The 19,320-nt window shown below is 47.2% G+C and overlaps 1 protein-coding gene across 1 annotated transcript; it reads right to left on the bottom strand.

The window, feature by feature from the left end:
* Positions 1-3,229: 3,229 nt before the first annotated feature.
* Positions 3,230-17,397, bottom strand: LOC135373626 (uncharacterized). Its single transcript, XM_064606716.1, has 7 exons — positions 17,306-17,397; positions 16,736-16,813; positions 14,628-14,661; positions 7,695-7,733; positions 5,902-5,943; positions 4,151-4,204; positions 3,230-3,528 (listed from the first exon to the last, which is right to left on the bottom strand). The coding sequence occupies exons 3-7, from the start codon at positions 14,659-14,661 to the stop codon at positions 3,296-3,298; spliced, it is 402 nt and encodes a 133-aa protein (XP_064462786.1). The 5' UTR covers positions 16,736-16,813; positions 17,306-17,397; the 3' UTR covers positions 3,230-3,295.
* Between the last annotated feature and the right edge of the window lie 1,923 nt (positions 17,398-19,320).

Raw genomic sequence — 19,320 nt, 5'->3', positions numbered from 1 at the left:
TTCACTGAATCCAAGTAGTGTGCCTTCTACAGCACGAGCATCAAATTTGGATATCTTCTGCTTGGGCACATGTACAAAGGCGCGGCTTCCAAAGGTCCTTATGTGCTGTAGGCTGGGCTTCTTGCCATGCCACAGTTCGTAAGGTGTTCTGCAGAGGGCTCTACTAGGAAGCCGATTCTGAAGATAACACGCTGTCAACACCGCTTCCCCCCAAAACATTTTCGGCATGTTAGCTCCGAAGACCATGCTTCGGGCACCCTCACAAAGCGTGCGGTTCCTGCGCTCAGCTACACCATTTTGTTGAGACCTGTAAGGAACAGTTGTCTGGAGCTCAACGCCACAATCACGAAGAATCGCTCATGATCTTCCTTCAGTATATTCTCTCCCGTTGTCTGCGCGAAGAACTTTGGGGTACTCCGAACTTGGTCTTCACCATGGCCAGAAACTCTTGTAGTTTTGAAGCAACTTCATCCTCGGATTTGAGCAGATACAGCACAGTATAGCGAGAGAAATCGTCGACGAACGTCAGAAAATATATTTTTGCTCGGTGTCATGACCCTCAGTGGTTCACAAACGTCCGTGTGAACCAGATCAAGGACAGCTCCCAGCTCGGGATGTGCTGACTTTCGGAAACGGTTTCCGCTTCATTTTTCCGCTGACGCAGCTTGTGCACTTGAGCAGGTGACCGCAGTCTACGATGAGGATTCCATCTGCTAAGCCTTCCTTCTGTAAGCGCTTAATAGCATTCGGATCACGGTGTCCTAGGCGCTGATGCCAGAGGTGAATGCAGTTCCAGTGATCCGAGTCGCGAGTCGCATGTGCTGAGTAAGAATTTGCTGTCACAAGCCGATACAGGTCCTTCTCAGCTCTTGCCTTCGCTAAAACCACCTCATTCTTCGTGACAGACCACACGTTCCCATTAAATGTCACGACGTTCCCACGGCTAGCTAGCTTTTTGACAGAGAGTAGATTACTTTCCAGAGAAGTCACGAAAAGGACATCCTTGATGCATATCCTATTGACCGTTGATCGGGACACCTGACAGTAGGGGACTCCATCACCGATCCTGTGAGAAGAGAATTGCTGACTATTTGCTACAGTAACAAGCTCTGCTTTCTCCTTGAAGTTCCTCGTGAAAAACCGCCGGTCATGGCACATGTGACTTGTAGCACCGGAATCAATGTACCAGCTCTCCCCAGTAGAGCCTGTCGACGTAAGAAACGCAACCTCTGAAGACGACGAGTGTTGACACTGCAGTGCGAGCTCTCTGTTTGAGACGCCCTTTCCGGAAGTTTTTCCTCTGCGCCCTCCAGGCAAGACAGTCATTCCTGAGATGTCCCACCTTCTTGCAGTAGAAGCATTCTCTGGTGTCAGAGGAGAACTTCCCACGGTGCTGGTCTTGCACACGGAGTGCCGATTCAGAGTCGGGTGCGCACGCTGCAGACATTTCTTGCTTCCTCTTATACTCATCCATAAGCTTTCCTTTGACGTATTCGAAGGTCAGGTCGTCATCTGGCCGAGTGTCCAGAGCGGTGACAGCGCTTCGTAAAAGTCCCGAAGCCCGCTGAGAAGAAGAGCAGCCACTTGGAAATTGGTGATTTCTTGCGCGATGCCTGATGTAAGTCAATATATCTTCATCGTTTTCCACACGTGACTGGTATAGCTCCCGGAGTAAATAAAGCTTGTTGCTTAAGTTTGCCCGCTCGTGAACCTTCTTTAGCTCCTCCCACATCTGCTTCGCTGACGTACAGTTACAGACGTGCACGATCTGTCCATCATCCATGCTCAGGGAGATTGTGCTCTGGGCCCTACTGCCTCCGGTGATCCATGCAGGCGTTGTATCCGCTGCGACGTCACTCGCAACGTACGACCAGGTGCCCCCCGGATGAGTATTTTCATCTTAAACTTCCACACTTGGTACTTGCCGTCAACGAGCTTCGCCACAGAGAATTTGCTTCATTCTGCAATTTCCAACTCGACGCAGCAGGAGATGACGAGCAGACCCGGTTGAACGATTACCGATGATCAACGCGCCCTGGGCCCATAACCTGTTGAAAGGGACTGGGGCCACTTAGCGAAAGTATGAACAGCTTTACTGACTGAAAGCGCAAGTGATCAGAAGAACCGCCAAATGTCAGTTGTCGTCGTTTTCCAACAACCAATCACAAAAACATCACGCAGTGTTGACTGCAAGACAGGGAAGGAAGTCGTAGTTACTGAAGGACACACGGCTGACTCTTGATGGTGTGTCCCGCACCTGTTCACCACTTACACCAGTTGTTTGTCTACTGCAAACACGTCACAAGAGGCACCTGAGAAGAAAATAAAAGCGAGTACTGAAGCAAATGCAAGAAAGTCAGTGCGGGCAATGATATCACAATGTTCTCAAATGTATCAGACAAAATGTAAAGCAAACTCTTCCTTTTTTTACATGTTTAACCCATTCCACCCCCCACCCCCACCCCTAAAGTGTACCTGCAACAACAGGCTTAATGAAAAGAACAGGTGTTTCTTCCAACCAGCATTCCCTGACATTGACAGGGGAGATAGCTATAGCAAGCTAGCAAGATAGCTATAGCAATAGAAACTTCCGTTTCAACACGTTCTAGCTGTAAACAGGCTGTTGAACAACATTAAGCTGCGACAGATCAGTTGCACAGGGAGAAGCAGCTTCACAGAAACAAAAGATAAAATTCTACAAGGTGAATACTAATGGTGCCATTTAATAATAGTAATAATAATTGGGGGTTACGTCGCGAGACAACCCAGATCATGAGCGACGCCACAGCTCTCGGTCTGTGGATTGCATTTGCCCACCTGAGGGTCCTTTAACGTGCGATGAAAGCTCATCACACGGCGCCCCTTATTTAACGTCCTTCTCGGAAAACTGCGTGTCTAAGCAACTTGTACCCTGCCACCGAGTTGCTGACGTCCTCGGCCGGGTTCGAACCCGCGATCTCGGGATCAGAAGGCGAACACGCTACCGACTGAGCCACCGAGGCCGGTAATGGTGCCATTTGATCACAGCGTTCTATGGGTGCCCTTCATAACGTAGTCAATGTTGCATCCAAAAACTGTAATTGTACGCCTCAAAGTACAACTTTTGCACGTATTTTGAAGTATGCTGTTGCAAACCGTTCTAGAACTGTTCCTGAGGAAGTATTCAAAGCTACACCACCAGTCCAAACGAGTAGTAAAGCTGTTCAACTCACATTTATTCGTGCTTTCGTGTACTCTTAGCAGCAGAAGTTGTAAGTCGCTGGGCTTGCCGCTGTGTACGCAATTATTCCGTAAGTTATGGGCACAGACACTGCAGTAGGATCCTATTCTTCGGAAGTACACGCTCGTTCGCTGTTTCACATCGAGAAAACGGGTGAATTCGTCTTCGAAATAGCATCGCTGCCGAACGCAACCACAGCAAGCGGACGCCATTGTTGGCTTGCCGACGGACGGCATAGGGTGACGTCACGGAGCTGCGGAGGGGCCTTGTGTATGTAGGTGGTGTTGACACAGCCCGCTCAGAGGAGCCTAGATGATGCCGGAACAGAACGCTCCTGACGTCACTACCGTTCCAAGTGCGGCTTTCAGTCGAGGGCAAGAGATGCAAGTTCGGAATTGCATTACAAATTCTTGGAGTCGAATATAAAGGAAACATTTTGCATGGTACATCGGAACGATATAAGGAATCATCTGACAAGGCCTGTTTTACTTCACATTTCGTGTCCAGATTGGACCTTTATTATGTCAGAACAATGGTGGTGAAATACCATTTCGTCCTCACCTACCTCACTACCTTCTCAATAGATACTAACAGAGATTTGGCGCTTGTAGACCTATTTTAAACATATCATTTATCTGCTAACATTTCCGTTCGCTCTTGATTTCCACTCCGCCTATGCGGGCAAACCGGTCCATTTTGCAGCTATTCACTTCCTATTCGCTACGGTTCTAGACTTATTCGCTTCGTATTCGATTATCCAAATCAGTTGTTCGCTTCATATTCGCTTCGGTTTTCAAACCACTCTTTGCACGGGATAGTTAACATGCAGGTGGCGAAGATGTTACACTGTATGTCGTGATGTAGTAGGGCGATAAGATATCTAAGGGAGTTGCTCACTGAAGAAGTAGCGATAACCATATTTGCACTCACGTTCATCGACGAGGTTTACTTCATCAGGACGTTCAGCAGGAGCGGGAGCAACTTCTGCGGTACCAAATGCAATGCATTAAGCAACACAGGTAAATGAGTGAGTCAATCAGAACTTGTGGACTGCGCACAGTCTGCAACTCTTCTAACGTTTCCATCAGCGTCATATTCTGATGGGACCATTCAGCCGGCTGTGGGATATGAGCCATAAAACGGCCATAATGGCAGTTATCAATTGTTTTTGCGAGTATATATTTCCCGCTCAACATATGCTGCTTGCGCAGAAATGCTACACTTGTAGAAGCCGTATGTTATTTGAAAAACACTGCATGGACCGCTGATCTGTGCCGCAATCGGTAGACGGTTTCAAAACCATGGTCAACATGTCAGTAGATAATGTCGTTAAGTTAATATATTGTTTCATAAAATGCATTGAAATGCAAAGAGGCAAACACGTACAAGAACAGCACAACACACTCCGAAAACACTGATAAAGCACTCCCTCAATCCCTTTCTTATTTACATCCTCGACTCGTGTAATACTGTGTCCGTCCATGGGACGTTTGCTGTGCGGTCATACGGCGTATTTCGGAGGCGATGCCTGGTGGCATTCTTACTCTCTTCTCAACTGTGCACATCATGACAGTGCACATCTCATCAGACATTATTGCTACACTATGGACCTTCACGATGGGATGGAATGAAATGGTCGCTCAATCGGTGCAGTGCGTCTGTCACCATTCTGACGTAGTCAGATAATGTGCATCCTGGCGCGGCTACTAAGGGAAATGCACCGACATATGTATCAAAAGCGCCCGAGGAACACCCAGGAAAAACGAAATGCCATTAATTACTAATGTTCTGCCATTGTCATGCAGACCAGTCATTTCGCTCCACGAGCTTACATAGCTCGAATTTTGAGTTCACAATGACATTCAATAAACATACAGCACTTGATGCATATTTCCATTTCGACGCCACGTATTGCCTTTTTTTAATTCACCGGAGCACCAAACCTCATGCCCGGCGTACCCCCAGTGTATTTGCTGTTGCATGTTATCTATGTGTCTCCTCCCTGTCCTTCCCAGAGTTTTTTTTTCCTCCTCCTTACATATCCTCATGGTAGTCTGTCAAGTCAATATGTACCGTAGCTTGGAGTTGATAAAATTCCTACTCAGTTAGAACCTATGTTGACACAGGTTTCCTAAAGTGTAATGTAATGAGAGGAAAATACAAGAAGAGCGCAACACCCGAATCAAGCACTCCCTCAATAGCCGCAATCCCCCCTTATTTACTCTCTCGACTCACGAAAGTCCCAGTTACCCCTTAGTACCCTGAATATGGGATGCCATGCTTGTTCATGGGACGTTCGCTGTGCCGCAATGCATCTCGTTTTCTTTTGCAGCATGAAATGAACTGACAAATTTACGAGTGTGAGGTCTTTCGCAGTTTTCTCAAATGTAAATTTCACTTCTTTAGATGGTATATAGTCGACACTGCCGATGTCAGTACACGCTCTCGCTACACTTGGGACGTTGACGGTGCAATTGAATGCAATGGCAGCTCAATTGGTGCAATGAATCTGTTACTGCTGGCAAAGCCAGTGAGAATATTTGTGGATTCAACCCCCATCGACAACCGTGCCTTTGGTAGTGCGCTTTTCAGAAAACGAAATGAGGGTGACATCCTCATTTCATGTGCACCATTCCCATAGAACCCCTCCCGAAATATATTTGCTGCTGTCCATCACGTACCCGGGCCTATAACTGCTTCCGACGCCTGAGCACTTGCCGTTCCTGAAATATGAATTAAAAAGACAGAGAGTCAGCATCTCCCAGAACGCGATGTCCGTAAAAAGACGCAACTGATATGCCGCCAAGTTGCAGCGTTCAAAACTCAGGGTCTCAATCCTAGACAGATAATGGGTCTGAAAATGACCATGTTTCAAAACACGATATTACTGAGCAACGTGCCTGTTTCCTGTTGTTGGTTATTATATACGTTCAAGTCGCTTTACCAAATGAAATATAACTTATGTAATGAATGAGCTGTTATCTTATTTATGCAAATGTAATGAATGTGACTGGCGGAGCGGTCGCGCTACAGCACCGCAGTGACAGCATTGGGGAGAGTCAACTTGTCTCAAGCGGTAACGCCACTGCGCTGTAGAAAACCACACCAAGGCTTATTCGATTAACTAATGCAGCAGCTTGGAGAGAGGTATGTCCCGCAGAGCGAACGCTGCATTAGCTCTGCTCAGCGTAGCTGGGGGAGAATGTCAATGGTCTATTGCGGGGAGTCACAAGGCGTAAAAGTACGGAATGACGATCTCCTCTCAGCAGCGCGATACGCGTCCGCCTCCTAGACGAGACAGCTGCTTCTGCTGTGCTGTCGGCCTGCTCATTCCCTTCGACACCGCAGTAGGCTGGAACCCACTAGCCAGCCTGTGCCCTGCTTCGTAGACGAGCTCGTAAGACATTAGCATATCTATCACCAACAGTGCGGGTGAGTTTTTGACGCCAGATTTTGAATGGCTTGCAGCAGATTTAGAGCGTGCCAACATATGCCTGAAATGGTCTAAAGGAAACCCATAAAAAACGTAAGCCAATTACTAATATTAAGCTCCTGCCTGTGTTACGCAGACCAATCATTTCGCTTCATGAGCTCATGTAGCGAGAATATTGATTTTGAAACGACATTCAACAAAGTCAAAGCGCTTTATGCGTGTTTCTATTCCAGAGCAACAGACTGTTTTTTTTATTGGGTGGTTGTGCGTGGTGTTGTAACTGTTGTTATAGGCTGCTCACAAAAGCGCAACACCACAAAGCACTTCCTCAATAGCTCAAATCCCCTCTGTACTCTCGACCCATGAAAGCCCCAGTTACCCGTTGAGACAGTCAATATGCGATGTCATGTCTGTTAATTGTGCGTTTGCTGCGCGTCCATACATTTCGTTTGGTTTTGCAGGTTGCAATTAAATGCCAAATTTGATAGCCTTGTCTGTTTTTTCTTCATTTCCCCAACTGTGAATTTCAACTACTTACATGTGAAATAACCTGCAGTTTCTCGTGTCAGTAGAACTGTCGCTACAGATTGGACGATCACGACGTAATCGAATGGAATAGCCGCTGATTCTGTGCAAAGCATGTGTCAACGCTGACGTAGCCAGAGGGGAAGTTTAGGGGATTTAACCCCTGATCCGAAAACGTTCCTTTGGGAGTGCTATTGGGCAAGGGAGATGAGGGTGACATCCCCCTGTCCCCATGTAGAATTATCATCAGGTGTATAATCAGAATTAGCATGATGTCTACAAGCTAGCGATAATACCACAGCATCACTCCTTTCGTTGAAATATCAGACACGACTGCACTCGATCACGTGTTAACCAAGAAGTGAACGAAGAGCGAGCTTCTCGCGCCTCCTTGTCCTAACTTTATTTTTCTCGTATAAATATTGTACCGAAGAACCCATGGGAAACATGCCCCATAGACCCCCCCTCCCCCCCCCCCAAAAAAAAATCATCGCTACGTCGCTGTTTTTCACATACCCAAGTCGGAAGCTGCCGACACCTGAGCGCTTTGCGTTTCTGAAATAAAAATTAAAATGAAAGCGTCAGCATCCACCAGAAGTGATGTCCACAGGAAGAAGTCACGGGTGTGCCACGATGTTTCAGCTTTAAAAATCCAGGGTTTATATCTAAAAATGTCTATATATCTGCAGGGTCCGAAAATGACCGTGTTTCAAAATAGGACATCACTGAGCAACGTGTCTGTTTCGCGTTTGTCGACGTCCGTCCAAGTGGCTTGAATCCACTTCCAAGAATGATCCAAGAAGCAATGGTTGATGTACGACGAAATGAACTAAAACTCAGATCTGAACAGCAGTGGTCCAGAGGGGCAGGGTACAAGTTGCTTAGACACGCCGTCTTCCGCGAGGGACGTTAAATACGGGGTGCCGTGTGATGAGCTTTCATTGCACGTTAAAGAACCCTCAGGTGGGCAAAAGCAATCCACAGACCGACCGCTGTGGCGTCGCTCATGATCTCAGTTGTCTCGCGACGTAAACACCCAATTATTAAATATTATTAGTGGTCCAGAGGATAATTTTCGTCTCACTATGCAATCTCTTCCATTTCTAATGCGAACGAAACGAGGAAACATTAATCTGCAACATTTCGTTGCAGTCAAACGTGATACTTGTTGTGTCACTATCGCCAAGCACAACACATCTCACCCATCATGTTTGATGCTGAGCTCAAACGACCGCCCGTTCAGAACTTTTACCTTCAACACTCTGCATACATCGTGCATCGGAAGCGAGACGGCTGTCGCAAGGTGTCCAGTCGGGAGGGCTCTCTTGAAGAGGTGCGTATTTTGAAGAAATAAAATGAGAACGATTCTTGCCGAACACGCATTAATTTACAAATAGAAGGTCGTTTTCATCACGGTAAGTCATAATATGGGAAGTGAGGTTCAGCAAACTTACTCAATGATATTTGGCGATAATTTTCTACGTTTATCGTGTCAGTTGTTTTGGGAAAAAGTATCACGTTTGCATGAAGCCAGTCGAGTACAACGTTTTCTAGCGATCCCTGACACAAGTGTTGTGTAATATTTATGCGTAATATTCCGCAGCACGGCAAATAATTTACTATATATATAATACTGTAGCGGCCGCCTGGTTGCGAAATGGGCGTGATGAACATCGCGAGGACGGTGCGACGTATGTTACGTGACTCAGCGCTCGTGCTAGATTCAAAAAAGGGCTTGGACATCCCAGTCGAACGAAGAATAAACCCACAAGTTTTTCGGCTTGCTACATTTTGGTGGCAGCGGTAGGATTCCTCTTAGTGACATGGCAGCTGAAAACACGTCAGTACTTCAGCAATTTCTTCTACCCGACACATATTCTTGAGATGGGGACTTCCAATCCTAGGAGAAGCACCTTCTCGCCTGAGCTCCAGGTAGTTCTTGGACCGACGAGCGGAAGTTATTGCTCTTCCCGTTGTTCGCCGCAAATGAGAGATAACATGGTACGAGATGCGTTTATTCTTGGCTTCGACTCTGCCACCAGAGACAAGGTCACCTCTGCTGTCCCTGGAACGCTTGGTGATGCTTTTCAAATAGCCGATGCTTTTCTATTAGTCTTGCAGTTATTAGCCCATTTCCGCTATCTCCTTCCGCTGCATCGCACACAGTGGCGTACGTGTCACAAGCCACACCCACGACAGATCCACTGGCGGGACTTGCATCAGCGATAGCTGGATTAGACAGGAAAGTTGATGCCCTTGCCACCTCTGCAAATTGCACGCCCTGCAAACGTCCCCGTGTGCTACCGCTGCGGCAATCCGAGTCACTCCGCATGCTGTTGCACACGGTGTACACGAGGATGAGCCAAGTCCCGGTTTTCCAGATATCCGGCAACAGGAAACTAATCGGCAATTCCTTGTTCGGCCTCGCTGGGAGCGGCTATACAGTGGTCCACCGGCAACCTGGGAGGTACCTCAATCATGATTACAGGCGCCGTTGAAGGATCGCCAGTTAGGATGCTGCTAGACTCGGGATCCAGTGTGACTGTCCTCAACTACGATGTCGGTGCAGAAACTGCTTAGGCGTTCCCGACCCAAGCGACTGTACCCCAGACTCTTTACGACCTCAATGGCAACCCATTGGATGTTCCAGGAGTTTATGACCTGATGATATCTGTCCCGGGAACTACCAGTACCGCTCTACCTGGTTTAGTTGTCCGTGGTATACCGCGTGACTGCATTCTCATCGCACACTTCCTCGTCAGACACCATTACATCATCGACTTCGGCTCTCACGCCCTCAAGCTCGCTCGAAATACCAACAGCACCACAGGGAATCGTACGTCAGCCACTGGACCTCTGCACAGGGGTCACTACTATACTGCAGCCACATACGGGTGACTCAGAGGAGCATGGGGTGTTACGTGTGGGGGTTTCCGTGAGCAGCATTTCAGACACGATGTACACCCGCCGGAGACGCTGGAGTTCATGGCGATGCAAGAGAACCTGCGTTTAAGTTTCTCGAAAGTTTTTTTTTCCCTACCGAGGTGGCCTACGAAGGAGATGTCATGTGCAGATATGAGCATTTCGGCAACCAAAGTTTTTGGCTCTACAGGGACGGGAGGACTGGTGGGACTCTTCTTCCACACTAAACGGCTGTCGAGAATTTCCAAACAATGTTTGTGGCGCAGGCAGTGCTTAGATTCGGCCTGAAGAGACGGCGCCGTGACGCCGTCCGACTGGGTACAAATCACCTCAGACAGAACTGGGTCACGCATCTGGTGCGAACATAAATCGGCATGGGACAGTACTGTGGGCCGCGAATTCGCAGACGAGCCATGCATTCGCGGCAGGGCGTCGGCATTACGGTGCTGTATTCCCGGTTGGTAAATAACACGAAAATGAAACTCATTGAGTTGTTCGAGCCAGCGTGCAACCTGGCCTTCTGGTTCCTTGAAGAACCGGGGTCATTGTAGTGCACTGTGGTTGGTCCTGTAGACGTACTCCTTGCCGTGAAGATAATGACGGAATACGCGAATGAAATAGACAAGTGAGAGCAGCTCTTTGCGTGTGGGTCTCTACTTCATCTCGGGCTTAGTTAGGGCTAGACTTCCGTAAGCTATGCCTCGCTCGGTCGCGTTTCGCTAATGATAGAACAGCGTCTAAACCGCTGTCGCTTGCATCCGTGTCCACAATGATGGGCAAGGCTGAAGTCTCGATAGCGAGGACTGGCGCGCTTGTGAGAAGGCGTTTATGGTGGGCAAAAGCAGCCTCACAGTCCTCGGTCCACGCAAAGGCGGTGCCCTTTTCGAGCTGACGATGCAGTGGAGAGGCGATAGTGGCGAAATCTCTGGTGAACCGGCGTTAATACGACGCTAAACCCAACAACGACTGGAGCTCCTTCGCGCTGGACGGTGAGGGCAAGTTCACTACCTTCTCATTCTTGTCCGGGGCGGGGGAATGTGTCGTGATGCTTCATCCAGCTTCTCTTGGCCATAGCCAGAAACGAGATCCAACGAACTAAATTGCCTGGCACCCTTCAAAAGTTCGACTTTAACGTCGATACGTGGAAGGGGGAAGGGGTCTGTACAAGTAAAGTGGATTCCTCCAGCAGTGCGTCCCCCCCCCCTTATTCAATATATGTTTCCCTAGATCGCATCGGCAAAGTACCCAATTCTCTTCTGACCGTCAATCTGGTACGTATGGTACCGGATTACTACCGCCTCGATGATACGCGGCAAATTCCTCTTTGATACCCTTCGCAGGACATGAACATCTTTCTGCAAGGGGGAATAGTGCAGCGGCCCAGAGTTGCGGAATGGACGTGATGAACATGGCGAGGATGGTGGGACATGAGTTTCGTGACTCAGCGCTCGCGCTAGCTTCGAAAACTTGTTGGACATCATCTTACGAATAATAATCCCATATGTTTTTCGGCCTGCTCCAGTACAAAACATATATATGTTCCTTCCGCGAGATGCTCGTTTCGACCAGTTACACACCGACCTAGTCGGCCCTCCGGCGAAGGTCTACCGCTACCCCCTCTCTTACATCGACCGGTTTACGCGCTGGCCGCAGGCTAACGCTGATTCCTGACATCACGGCAGAAAGAGTGGCCCACGCATTGATCTTCTCCTGGGTTTCCCGATTCGGCGTCCCGTCCACTGTCACCACGGACAGAGGACGCTAGTTAGAATCGGCCCTCTGCTGTCACGTGTGCAGCTCCCTCGTAACCCATCACATTCGAACCACAGCCTCCCATCCTGCTGCCAACGGCCTGGTCGAGCGCCTCCATCGGCAGCTCAAGGCTTCCCTCTGCGCCACTGACCACAACATGGTCCGTACGTCTTCGCTTCCTCCTGCTTGACCTTCGCGCGGCGATCCACCAGGACGGCTGCAGCGCGGCCCACATGGTATACGACCGCTCCGCCTTCCCGGAACGTTATTCACCCTCTCGGCTCCGCTCTTGCCCGACCCCTCCTCGTACATGGACCATTTCTGCCCGCTCGGGCACCGCATCAGGTATATTCGTGTGTCCCGCCCTTCCTCAATGTACGTACGTATTCTTCCGTCGGGACTCGGTGCGCACCTTAGCCTGCAGCCACCTTACCACATCCCCTACAGGGTCATCTCACGAGCCGGCTAGTTGTTTCAGGCTGGACGTCCCGCTCGGACCCGACACTATGGCCATCGACAGGCTCGAGCCCGCATTTCTGGAGTCGGCACCGCCTGTGTCGACCGCTTCGCCCTCCCTCCCTATGCGCTCAACTTGTGTCTCCTGCCTTTCACCCCTTCACGTCGAGTACACTGGGCCCAGCAGCTCGAGCAGCGCGGGCCGCCCGCGCCTCGGGTCCGCCTGCTGCCTTCCTTGAGTCCGGCGCCCGACCTTCCCGCTGCCATCATCCCTCGTCGCCGGCTTTGTCATCCGCCATGGGGATTGCGCTGTAGCAGCAGCGTAATCTTCATCACCAGCACCGCCATCGGTTGTGCGCGACTTGAGCTTTCGTTTTCGGTTCATCGCCATTAACCGTCACTAAACCTATCACCCGCAGTTCAGCCTGGTCGCCCCTGGTCACCACTGTTTTACGCCGACTCAGTGCGCCAATTTTCGAGCGAATTTTCTGGACATATCCGCCGTACTACATAACATATTTTGCAGTGGGTGTGGCTGATTCAACCATTGTCTATCTGATTTAGCAACAAAAACGTTATTTACTAGGTAAGTTTTCGAGTCCAATTCTAAAAATTTAATTCATTTCAATTAAAAGTCGTCTAAAGTAATTTTAGTAGGTGGCAGATGGCATTCCCGGAAGGTAGCCGCTTACCCAACTATTTTTCTGTTGAGCCGTTTTGTTTTTCTACTTTACAAAGTTGAAATAACACGACATGTGACACACCCTGTATAATGTTTCAACTGTCGGGGGCTGCTTTGCGGAGTGTTGTAGAAGTGTCGGTTCTGTGGCTGGTAAGGCGATTGTTCATTGATTAGCCGGTTTCACCAATGTATTGCATATAGCAGTCGACTCATTCAATGCGGTATATGACATTGGTGATTCTGTACATCAATGCGTGGCTAACAGAGTGAGTGTAATTGCTCGCAGTGCTTTTGTTGGGGCTACCGTGTTGAATGTGCTTGCATGTTTTGCAGCGTGGGAGGTTGCAGGGGCGTGTTTTGTTATACAGGGTGTCCGTTTAACTGATTTTGGCGTTGACCCAGGAGTCTGCTAGGATTTTTTGTGCGTCTGTATTGGATACTCCTAGGTGAGTCACCGCACTGGAGGAGCCGCTCGTGCTTCCGTATAATGCCGTTGATGTTTGGATGTGCTTATAAATATCTAGTGATTAAGCTTACTTGGCTCGTGTTAGGATCTTTTCGGTGTTCCAGAACCTCGTTTCAGTCCAGTGTGAGTGCCTTACGACGGAGTTCGGATTGAACGAAGTCTGGGTGGTCTCTTTAAGCAAGTGAGCTTCTCAGCATAGTCTGAGTCATTAGAAATTAATTCAGCGCAGTTTTACACTCTGTCCAATACGAGTCCCAACCTTACAGTGGCGCGGGTCGTGACTGTTAATGTGAAAGTGTTATTTGTTAGTTTGCTTTTCGTGCACGCTTGTGATGAGGTTGTCGTTCTCTAGCGATATTGTGTTGTCGTGAAAGTCGACTGAGTGAGTTGAGTATTGTGATGTGGTTATTATACTGTTGTGCGCAATAGCAGATCTACGAACTTTTGAAATTTGAAATAACATATATACAAACGCAGGGGTATCATCCCCTGCGTTTGTATTTATGTTCGTTTCATTTTTACCTGTATTTGCATCCTTTCCATGAACCTGTTAACCTCTTATGCTAAAACTCCCCCGTCAACTTTATATATGTTCCTGTAGCATGCTCGTATTTTTGTAACCTGAAGTGCAGTCTCGTGCACGATAGTCTTGTTACCATGTGTAAATAAATAAGTCTGTCCTACCGTTTAACATCACACTTTTTTTTCAAGGTTAGCTCAATGATAAGCTGGTCCGCGTAACCCTTTGATTTTATGGCAAACCTCAAAAGCGATGCTACTTGCTTACACGTCGCAATGAACATGACGTGCAGGCTTATAAATATGTTGAAGGGAATTTTCAGTGGTACAGAGCTCACCACCCATGCTGCAATGTGGTACTTTTTTGAAGGGGGGAGGGGTTGGACAGCCCTGTATGACGATGTAGATGGCGATGCTCCTAAGTAAATCATATTCGGCACAGCCAAGCAGATTTATCCGCACCTACAACACTTCCAACACCCACAAATGTTTTGCAACACCACTAACTTTTTTTCTTGTGTACCACTCTTACAATGTACCTGCACCCCTATCTTCGTGCAACTCTCCTCCGCCCCCAAGAGCTTACGGTCCGGAATAAAACCCTCGAGCGCAGGCAGGAGCCATTATACTGTCGATATGAAGGGGTACTTACCCAGTGCCGCGGTAGAACCGGACATGGCTGTCATCTGGTTTGCAAAAAAAAAAGAAAGAAAACAGTTCAGGGAATTGTTTTTTGCAAGGCAAACATTTAGTGTCTGAAGGCTACGGGTTAACACACAATAATGGATAAGCAAGACCGAAACGGAAGAACTATAGTGGTTTAATAAATAAGTCGAGATAATGATTAGTGCTTCGAATAAAAGGTTTCTTGTAAAGGCTTATAAGTGTTTCTGGGACGAGGTCATAACTTGCTAACAATCAGGTATTGAGGGTCATCTAATTTCAATGAACATGGACATGGTCGGAGTATTCTATTGCCCCAATATGTGTTTAGTCGAAACATTTCAACTGCATTCCACTGAAAACTACATCCATGAAGTGTCGAAGTGTAAAATTTCAAAATAAATGTTCGAGGCTCCAACTCAGTGTTGAAGAAACCCAAGGACCAGCACTGTTTGATAAAGAATGGATTAATTAATTCAGATTGCTTGAACAAACAAATGAATCACAAAGACAGCGACTGAAGCGAAAGCTTCTCAAGACAAAAACAAGATGAAGAAGATTCTAGAAACTCCATGGTCGTACTTGACGACACCAAAGTGAAGTAGAAAGAAGCCAAAATAATTTTAAGCGTGAAAGGCGACGAAGGAATGATGAAGTTCCTTCGTACTCGTCCAGTGCTGCATGCACTCAAGGAAAAGTATTTGCCAAATTGAAGCGAGTAGAATAGGAAAGTATCCTGACAAATGTCAATGTCAGTGAATGGGCTACTCCCATAGCTTTTGTAGTAAATTCCAATCGGACAGTCAGGATATGTGGAGATTTCAAGAGCAAGAGCAAGAGATGTCAATCAGCACTCAGTTGGGGATCAGTATCCTTCACTACTGGTTGATGACATTTTCGAGAAATTAACTGGTGGACGGAAATACACAAAAATTGACTTCCGGCAAACATTCCTACAAATGGAATGTGGATGAGAACTCAGGAAATTTGCTAAACATGAGTATGGGAAAAGGTATCTTCCGGTATAACAGAATTGTGCTTGTCATTGCTCCCGCACCCGCGATTTCGCAACGCACCATCGAACACGTTCTACAGGGCGGTCTTATGACACATGGAACGCAAGAAGACATATCAGCGAGTGGTACCACTGAAAATGAAGATCTACAAAAATCTTTCGGAAGACCTTAGGAGCTTGGAATCGTTTAGATTGAAAGCAAACCTGCAGAACTGCTCCTTCTTCCAGGAAAGCATTGTGTGCTGCGAATACAAGATCAGCAGCGAAGGCTTAAAGACAAGAATCGTGCTGTACTTGAAGCTACAACACCCCAAACGTCAGCCAACTGCGTTTTTTGTTATGCTCATCAATTACAAGGTAGATCTTATTCCGGACAAACAAGGGCCAGAATCGAAGGGAATGCAAAGGGACTGGCAAGAGTTACAAACCTTTTCCGACCCTTGCACGCATTTTTCCAAAAATCTGCAAAGGCGAAGTCGACAAAAGACTACAAGGTAGCTTTCGGAACTGCTAAAGAAATTATTGCATGTGACACTCGTGCACTGCAATCCGCAGCTACCATCCCGACTCATATTGTGATGCCAGACCAAGTGGCCTCGGCACGGTCTCACGAAAGAGCCTGATGGGACGGAAAGGCCAATCGCATTTTTCTCGTCAACTCTGAAAACGGCGGAAAAGAACTACTCACAATTCAGCTTAGGAATTAGGCTTCACAATTCACAAAGAGGCCTTAGCCATTGTCTGGGGTTTGCACATGTCCTACGCTTAGGCACACTGCAGACTTCCAACACATCAACCGTTGACGCAGATATCCTTGCCAAAGAAGGGGATATCTGCAATCTAATGTAACATCCAAGCAACACCCTTCTAACAGCGGAGTCAGAGGCGAACAGGAGTCAGAAGAGAACGGCAATGCTGAAGTTCGTTGCGCTTATCTATCCCAGATGTTCCACCGGTGAAGCTGAGCTTGAGCATTTAAGCCACCTCCTGTTAACTTCCTGTTGCTCATGCACAACTGCGAGACGCTACCCGACGAGATGTGTCCAAGATATTTGAGATATATACAAGTGAACATTTCTTACCTGATGACACAGTTCAAGTAAAATTTCAAGAAATGTTCGAGGCTCCAACTCAGTGTTGAAGAAACCCCAGGACCAGCACTGTTTGATAAAGAATGGATTAATTAATTCAGATTGCTTGAACAAACAAATTAATCACAACGACAGCGACTGAAGCGAAAGCTTCTGAAGCCAAAAACAAGATGAAGAAGATTCTAGAAACCCCAAGGTCGTACTTGAAGACACCAAAGGGAAGTAGAAAGAAGCTAAAATAATTTTAAGCGTGAAAGGCGACGAAGGAAGGATGAAGTTTTGAGTTCACGAATGGCTGGGACGATTCTATCTCGGACCAAGATGTTGTGCTTTACAGCCAGTTCCAACATCTCGTCGTCATATATGTCGTCTCTATCAAGCTCGCTCATAATCTCAGTTGTCTCGCGACGTAGACCCCGAATTATTATTATCTATCAAGCGTCGACGAAGGAGAAAGCCCTTCCTTTTCGTGTTTAGAGATAACCGCTATAAATTCGACTGGATAACTTTCCACGATCGCGTTCCCTTAATAAATTAACCAATGACTTCGATTGAACTTACCTTTATGTTGAGGCGGATATTTCTGCAAAACGAGGTCGCACAATGAATCGTACTACATCCACAGAATGAAAGATCATGAACGCGTGACGTACTTCTTCTGCTTCATCCCATGCACGTCATGTATGAGCGCTGTGGAGAAATTCAATCTTCCAGATAACTTTACTGAAGAAGCGGGAGATATTTACGCATCAGACACGACTGCTGCATCTAGAAAATTCACGGGCAACGCAATATGCTAAATATATATATATATATATATATATATTTCCTCCTTTCCCGGTTTATCCTGAATAATCGGTAAAATATACCGCAGTATAGTTAAAGCCATTTGAATCTGTCGAAACAACGCCGGTTTTTGGGGCTTCCACAAAACTGCTGAGTAAGAAGACCAACGCTCTCATGACTGGATGACAAGGTCGGTATTCTTTTGTGCCGAGAGGGCCTCTTATCGCCGATGTATTCTCCGAAATCCACTTTGCAGCTGTGTAAGTCTTTGGCTTAACTATGCGCCAAGCATCCGTGTAATGTTGGTGAAATCCATTGTTACCTACAGAGGAGCCTTGACAAGCTGACAATGAAGTTAGTACCACACTACTCTGTGACTCTATTCGATATAAGGACATTCTGTACACTTCGCACGTGCACTACAGAGACGTAAACAACGGGTGTTATACGAGATACGCTCCATTTATAGACGAACATGGTATATTATATACATACGATTCCATCATAATATTCCATACTATTGGATTCCAGGAAAACGTCCCGTCCAGCAGTACGTCCACCGACTAGGACTTTAATTTCTCTTCTTTTTTGTGTGAATTATGCTTCCTTTTTTGTTCTGAGCTGAGAGCAGGACACAGCACACATAGACCTTGTTTTCTTGAAAGGACAGCTCCTTGTCACGCGGTCTGCAATGGCTTTGCCAATAACTGGGACGAACACAGCGCTCAAAGCGACAGTCTGGAGCTCCGGAGGGTGTTGGGATTGCTGCTGCATTCGATTGTGCTCACACGTATGCCATCCGCATATACTACGAAGGGCGAAAGCTTTGCCGTTTTGGGGGAGAAAAGAAAAAGAATCAAACCCTAAGGTTTACCCATAGCCGATTTCGATTTCTCCGTGTCGTCACCGTTGTTCCTAACGTTACAATTGTGCAAGACAACACAAGAACAGTCTGCGATTGGTTGAAGCACGAAGTGAGATCTTCACGTGGGACTTGACCCAGTTGGGATTGGTGATTTGGTTTAATAACTGATGTTATTTCAAACTATGTAGCGTGTGACATTTGCTATGCAGGTGTTCAACTTGAACTCAGAGAACCGCGCCCGAAAAATGTTTATTTTCAGTTGACCAAATCTATTTAATTTAACACATTTAGTTGTCACTTCAAAAGGCACTGGCCTCCTGAAAAACGACACGCACGTTGTGTTTTCCTCCTTGATCCCACTATGCACGAATCAACACGTATGCCCGATCCCTCAACAAAGCCGTCACATATGCAGTAACCAGTCATTGCTAATAAAAAGCAGGAATGTCATGTGTATTGAAAGTACGGGAACCAGGTACGGCGACGCACAAAGCACAACACACCACCCGCCGAGAGGAGCCGAGCAGACGCCGCAAGGGCAGGAAGAGGACGCACCAGTCGTCACGACTGTTCGCAATGCGGCTTTTACCCGGGGGCAAAAGACGCAAGTTAAAAAATACATTCAACACAATTACATTACAACTCATTACACAAATACATTCAATACATTCGAGTCAAATATAAACGGAATATTTTGCATGGTGCATTGGAAAGATATATGGAATTACCTGATGAGGCCTATTTACCTAACATCAAGGGGTCGAGAGTGTCCCTTTAACACTTAGGTCCCACTATCGTCCTTCTCCTCCTAATCTCCAATGACTTCGCTAAGGGCGGCACCGCCCGGTGTTTAGAGGAGTCGTATATTAAAAGGGAGTACGGCGATTGGGAAGAGTCACAAAAAGACGCTTGGCCTGTCAATCAC

The sequence above is a fragment of the Ornithodoros turicata genome, unplaced genomic scaffold, assembly GCF_037126465.1.
Source record: "Ornithodoros turicata isolate Travis unplaced genomic scaffold, ASM3712646v1 Chromosome28, whole genome shotgun sequence".
NCBI classification, from domain to species: domain Eukaryota; kingdom Metazoa; phylum Arthropoda; class Arachnida; order Ixodida; family Argasidae; genus Ornithodoros; species Ornithodoros turicata.
This window is presented reverse-complemented; position numbering and strand designations above follow the sequence as displayed.

Bases quoted from the DNA above. Each gene is read 5' to 3' on its own strand.
- LOC135373626 (XM_064606716.1), bottom strand. From the start codon at position 14,661: ATGACAGCCATGTCCGGTTCTACCGCGGCACTGG. The intron at 7,734-14,627 runs GTAAGTACCCCT...TTTTTATTTCAG, and splicing joins CGGTTCTACCGCGGCACTGG to AAACGCAAAGCGCTCAGGTG. The intron at 4,205-5,901 runs GTACGTGATGGA...TTGGTACCGCAG, and splicing joins GGAAGCAGTTATAGGCCCGG to AAGTTGCTCCCGCTCCTGCT.